Source organism: Phalaenopsis equestris, unplaced genomic scaffold (assembly GCF_001263595.1).
Source record: "Phalaenopsis equestris unplaced genomic scaffold, ASM126359v1 Scaffold000428, whole genome shotgun sequence".
In the NCBI taxonomy this organism is placed as follows: domain Eukaryota; kingdom Viridiplantae; phylum Streptophyta; class Magnoliopsida; order Asparagales; family Orchidaceae; genus Phalaenopsis; species Phalaenopsis equestris.
In genome coordinates, this window is record NW_018164869.1 from 16,670 (window position 1) to 22,803 (window position 6,134).

At 36.6% G+C, this 6,134-nt stretch overlaps 1 protein-coding gene across 2 annotated transcripts in view; it reads right to left on the reverse strand.

Annotated features, from left to right (window-relative positions):
• Positions 1-1,120: 1,120 nt before the first annotated feature.
• LOC110027609 (putative dihydroflavonol 4-reductase) overlaps positions 1,121-6,134 on the reverse strand; it is a 27,295-nt gene continuing 22,281 nt past the window's right edge. For both annotated transcript variants that reach the window (XM_020729112.1, XM_020729111.1), the window contains 3 exons: positions 1,800-2,105; positions 1,535-1,681; positions 1,121-1,450 (listed from right to left, as the gene is read on the reverse strand). In XM_020729112.1, the coding sequence (XP_020584771.1) occupies positions 1,541-1,681; positions 1,800-2,105 (447 nt within the window). In that variant the 3' untranslated portion in view covers positions 1,121-1,450; positions 1,535-1,540. The remainder of the gene's footprint in view (positions 1,451-1,534; positions 1,682-1,799; positions 2,106-6,134) is intronic.

The following is a 6,134-nucleotide window of genomic DNA, read 5'->3' on the forward strand; positions in this document are numbered from 1 at the left end:
TAATAATAAACTTATCTCTTTTCTTGAATAAAGTTTTAGCATAAGAAAATCATACGCTAAAGCAAAATCGAATATAGCTCTACCTTCTTAATTAATCATTCTAAAACCATAGCCACCATAAATATTTCTAAAATCTTCTGCCACTCTACAGACATGTCCATTTAAATCTCCTCCAGAAAAAATTCTTTCTTCAAGGGGTATCATTTATATTAAGTCTTCTAACTCATTTCATAATTTATCTTTAGAACCTATATTTAAACTTACTTGAAGAACATACGCACTTATAATATTAAAAATCTTTGTATCAATAATAATCTTAAGGGCTATAATTTTATCTCCAACTCTATTAATTTTTACAACATTATCTTTCAAACTCTTATCTATAATTACACCTACCTCATTTCTAGTGTCACTTACCTGAATACCAAAGTTTAAAACCTAAATTATCAATCTCCTTAGTCTTTTCTCTAACCCATTTAGTTTCTTGAACACATAAAATAGTTATCTTTCTATGAATCATAACATCAATTTATTCAATTAATTTACCAGTAAGAGTACCTGTATTCCAAGATTCTATCCTAATATTAGTTTCATAGACTAACTTATTTACTCGCATTCGTCCATAATGTGGGAACCATTTGCTTATTTAACACTACACACAAGTGCCGGTGTAGTGACCCTTGCACACTTTTCATTGTATTCAGATCATACGGTGTGTCGCTTCCAGGGGATGCCCTAGCACTTATACATTGATCAAAATGATTCTTGTCATGATTATTTCAATGAGTTTTACGCTGGTTGTCGACTACCTAACAAAACCCTCCAACTTTCACATCCGAGCTTAGGGCTAGCAATGACAGTGTTAATAAATAAAACAAAAAATTAAAAATTAAAAATAAATGTTATCCCAAATGTCCCATTTAATATATGTGCTTTTCAAAGCTAGTTCGAACTTTCATATTTGAATTTATAATCTACAGCTATGGGGTCACAGCTTTAGAGAGATAGAACAAAAGAGAATATATTTATTTTAAAAAGCATTTCTCTTATTAATTTTAGAAAGAAAAGCATGAGATAATAGTTGAATATTTCATGTTGTAATGATCAAGAGAGGCAGCAATTCAATCAATCAAAGAGCCCGAAAAAAAGAAATTTAATGGGTTCATAGCTCCATTTTAATCAAATATCATTCTATCCTGATATTATTTTTCAGGAAATCCTCTCTTTTTTTATAGCTTATGCCAACATAGGCGGAGCTCGTTTAAGAACATTAACCCATGAATACTTCACAGCAATAAAAGTACTTGATTTTATTTTCATTATGAAAACTTCAACTTACCAATATACAGCATGGCCCACTCCATTCACGTTGTCTTCAGGATTCTGATTTGTTGCAAACAAAAGTACTCCGGTACAAAAGCCACCATGGAATTTGATGTAAGAAAAGAAACTGAAACTTAAAAAAAGTTGAACTAAAAGAATAATATTGACAAAACAAATTGTAACTCTAGTAATGCAATGTAATAGTACGCACCATTACTTAGTATTTTATCAACCCCAAACCTCTGAGCCAAGGAAGCACCTCTGCCATGCCTTCATTCAAGCTTCTAGGACAATAGCCCAACTGATCTCTTGCCCTCTGGCATGAATATGCCCATTGATGCTTCAAAACCCTCACGGTCTAGTATTTTACACCAATACAGAATGAAAAATCAAAGTATAATTTTGATCACTAAGAAAATAAATAAATAATTCAATTGAATTATAGTGGAATAAAGGATACAGATAATAAAACATACTGGGTAACTGATTAGAGGGAGTCTGCCAGTCATTCTAGCAAAGAAAACTGTTATCCAGCCATAAAGTTCTATCAGCCACAAAGGAATGTGAATTCTCGGCTTGCTTGTTTTTGTGATGGCTGCAGCAATATCAAAAACATGCGCTAAAGAAGCATTTTCTCCAGTGAGCAGATACCTTTCACCAACCTGACCTTTATGCATTGCAGCTATATGTGCAGAGACCAAATCTTTTACATGTACAAATGATAAAACATCATTTCCATGGCCTATGTAACCCGGTAAACGCCCATTGAAACGTTCTATTAGCTGAGTAACAGAATTAGCATAAGGAAACATGAGATAAAATGAAGCAAAGCCCAGCAATACGATATCAAACTCGAATAAACAACAGATAAGGAAAACATTGGATAGTTTACATGCTGGAATTAGTCTAGGAATAGCTTCTCTAAAAGATCTGGAGATCTCGTTTTTTTTTTTGAAACTATTCATGAAACTATTCATCTTGTCGATCTATCGATCTACATGCCTCTACTGTTGTTTCAAATTTATAAGACATGTCACCCCAGAAAATGGAGAAAAACTTCTTATTATTGAGAACGGACTGAATATTTGCCTCTTCAGTTTTTATGAGTAAATAAAGTGTCTCTTGCTATATGATACGAGTGAAGAAGTACAAATGAGACAATAGTTCTATGCCATGAAGCAACTAGAAGCAAGAGAGAAAAAATTGGGGTTTAATCAGTAAATTATAGTTCACAATGCTTTCTGAAGATCATATGAAACTTTATTCATCTTTGTTTCCTAAGCAACACTAGAATTTCATTTCAAGATACTATTTAAAAAGAAATTTTGGAAGTATAATGAAGTCATCAAAAGCCCGGTGAAATGTTCCACTGCCAATAAAATTATAAACAAATTCATATAGCATCCAACAATTTCAAGGATTAAGAAGGCGAGATTTAATCAATTTACCCATTAGATAGCACATAAGGCCAACAGATGAAAAATACTTAAGGGTAGAAGGATTTTAAAATGCTGAAAATGATTTACTTGTAATTCCACGTTGTCAGCATAATTCAAATGCACTCATTTTCTAATTAAAAAGCATCAGAAAATACATTGATAGACACATCAAATGAACTACATCAATAGGTGAAGAATTTTTGTTTGAAATATATCAACACTGCCGAGTGTTGCAGTTCTCACAATCAAAAAACAACAAGGCCTAAAGATCATTAAGGAGAGGCGCCAACCAGTGCAGTTGGTAAAGGGATTGTAAGAAGCTTGAATTGAATCCGCATCTACGTTATAATAACTTCTACCATGCAGACATTGAGGTGGACAGAATATTATATTCATCAAGGAGTGTTATTGCAAAGAGAAAGAAAACAATAAAGAATGCGAATATTTTAAATTTTTTTCTTCTGTTTAGATTTCTCATAAGAATTTACATAATTTAGTATTAAATTAACTTTCAAGTTGTACCAAACTTGACAGTTTCACGTATCATTTAATCAAAAGCTAAATTTTATAACCAGATGTGAGTACAGCAAGAGGCAATTACAAAGATTTGCCTAAGGAGAGTTAAAACAATAAAAAATAACATTACTGATAACATGCGAAAAACTGAATATGATGCAAAATAATCTGTTGAAAAGGAAAAACAAAAACAGTTATTAGAACTTGGTGAATCTTGTTAAATTAGACCTTCACAAAATTAAACGGAAGGCTATGGTCCATTATTTTTCTAGACTACTTAAATAAATAAATAACTAAAATTTGAAAAAGTAAAAAGAATTGGGCATAATTATTAGAACAAATATGAGAAATTACAGGTCCAATCCCCTGCATACAATAGCGGAGTTGGCGGAGCATATTTCCAATAATTGTCCAAAATTTCAACATATGTGTATTTATCTATTGATCCGCGTGTGTGTGTGCGCGCGCGCGCGCATATATATATATATATATATATATATCATTTTTTATTTGTAAATCATATAATGGCCGGAGTCGTCTCCTTCATCGAGGCTCTATTAGGGTTTCGCCTCACGGCGAAACCCTAGCCTCTGCTGCCTGCATTCCACGCTCGTACAAAAAGGGGAGTACACTCCTCTGTTTCGTCGAGCTGTAGGGCCGATCGGGATCGGGATCGTGTTGCGCCTATGTTGTAGGGTCGATCGTGATCGTGCTGTGCGCCAATCGTGGTCGCTGTAGGATCGATCGAGCTACGCCTGTGCTGCTTGTGTTTCTGCTGTTTAGACCAGTACACGCCTTTCTTCCGTCCCGCGCCTGTTTTCGTGACCCGACGAGCGTCGTCGCGCTGCATCAGATCGGATCGCCTGGTTTCTTTGGCTTTTGCATATGCGGGTTGAATGATCGTCATTATGGCGCTTCCTTCTTCTTCGGTTGATCCTGGCAAAGCTTCTTTCGCCCACGTGGTTGGTCATCATCTTGCGGAATCTACTATTGTCTTCCCCTCAAGCTATAAGGAATGTCGTGATTATACGAGCGATTGCCCTTTTCTTAAGAAGATAAGCAGGAAGAGTGGAGAAACAACACTATTTTTCTCTGATTCAAAAATTTCAACTATAACTGAGAAATTCAAGTTCGCTCTTATTGTCTCAAACTTGTAGGCAAGTGGAAAGTGAGACTTTTGGATGGGAGACATATGTTGATTCAATTAACCCTAGCTGAATACTATGTTCGGATTTTCTCTAAAAAATATCTCAACATTACAGACAAGTCAATGAAGTTACTCAAGTGGTCTCCTGATTTTGGATTTTGACCCAAATCATGAGTCTCCTACTGCTCCGTTATGGATTAGTTTACCTGGTCTCAAGTTGTATTTCTTTAATCATCAGATTTTTTATTCTATTGGAGCAATTCTTGGAGATCCTATGAAGTTAGATATGCCAACCTTTAACCTGACCAGAATACTTGTGGAAAGAGATATTACCTTACCTAATATTACTGAAGTCTGGTTAGGCACAACTCACAATGGATATTGGCAACCAATTGTCATGGAACATAAACTTTTTTATTGTACCCATATAAGATGTTTGGGCATACACCTGATAAATGTCACAGGCTTCAACCAAACTTGAAAGCTAAAGCTCAAGCAAACAAAGAGGGGTCTAACCCCATTGCTATGGACACATCTGCTCAATCTGTGAAGGAAGTTCTTACAAGATAGGATTTGCCTATGGATCCCCCCTTGCCAACACCGCAGTTCCTGATGAAGAACATCATACTATAGGTACGGATCCAAATGTGTTTATACCACTTAATGTTTTTTAAGAAGGTCCACTTACATATCATGCCACACGTGAATGCTCCCGCTCCCCTGATCCGATAAAAGATCAGTTTGTACAACAAGTAGTTGCTTCTAATATTCAACAACCTACACAAGTTTGACACACTTTAGACCAATCCACTGACCAGGCGAGTCAATCCTCGGAAGAGGAATGGCAAGTCTATTCCAGGAGGAAGAAGAAGAATGGAGGCAGACTCAAGCTTGAAAATTTATTGGATGATACATTGGTTACTACTGACAATGGCACTCATCTCACCAATTTATTAGCTAGCTCATTCCCTAGAACTAGAGGTAGAGGCAAGGCAAAATCGGGTCGCTCTTTAGTTACCCGGTAATCTGGATTTTGATACTTTTTGGTTTTATTTTCTTTAAATCTCTCATGTATTTTTTCGTATTTTCTCATTTTGGAACCATTTGCATATGGTGGCATCGAGTGGGCAGGGTACCCTGTTTGGGCCCTCCCACACAATCTATCTATATCCTATTTGCTAGGGTTTCGCCTATGGCGAAACCTGGTATCTTTTCGTCGATTTGCTCTTTGTCGTGTTTCCTCCTTTTCTTCGTGCTTCTTCTGCGTCGTGCGGCGTCTGCTTCTTCATCGCGCGTCGTCTGCGGCTCTTTCACGCTCGAAGAAGAAGAGGTTTCGTTCCTCTATTTCGTCTTTCGTTGTCCACTATGTCTCGCGCTTCTGCGGTTCCGTCTCATGCGGCTTCATCTCCTGTTGCACTCGTGTCTGTCCTCCCTACACGTATGAGAGCTACTCGCAGGGCCAACCCCTGTAGCTTGCCGCTGTTCAACTCCTTGTTCCATGGCTACTGCTCATTTCAACCACCGACTACTTCTGTTTTAAACCTTGGGAAGGCTTCTTTTGTTGATATGGTTGGCTCTATGGGATCAGATCAGGATTTCCCTCATGTTGACCATGAATCATTCGAAGGTCAGAAGAACTGCAACCTTATCAAGAAGACGTGTAGGAAGAGTGGCAATTCTTGCAAACTAGCTCTATTCTTCTCTGATGT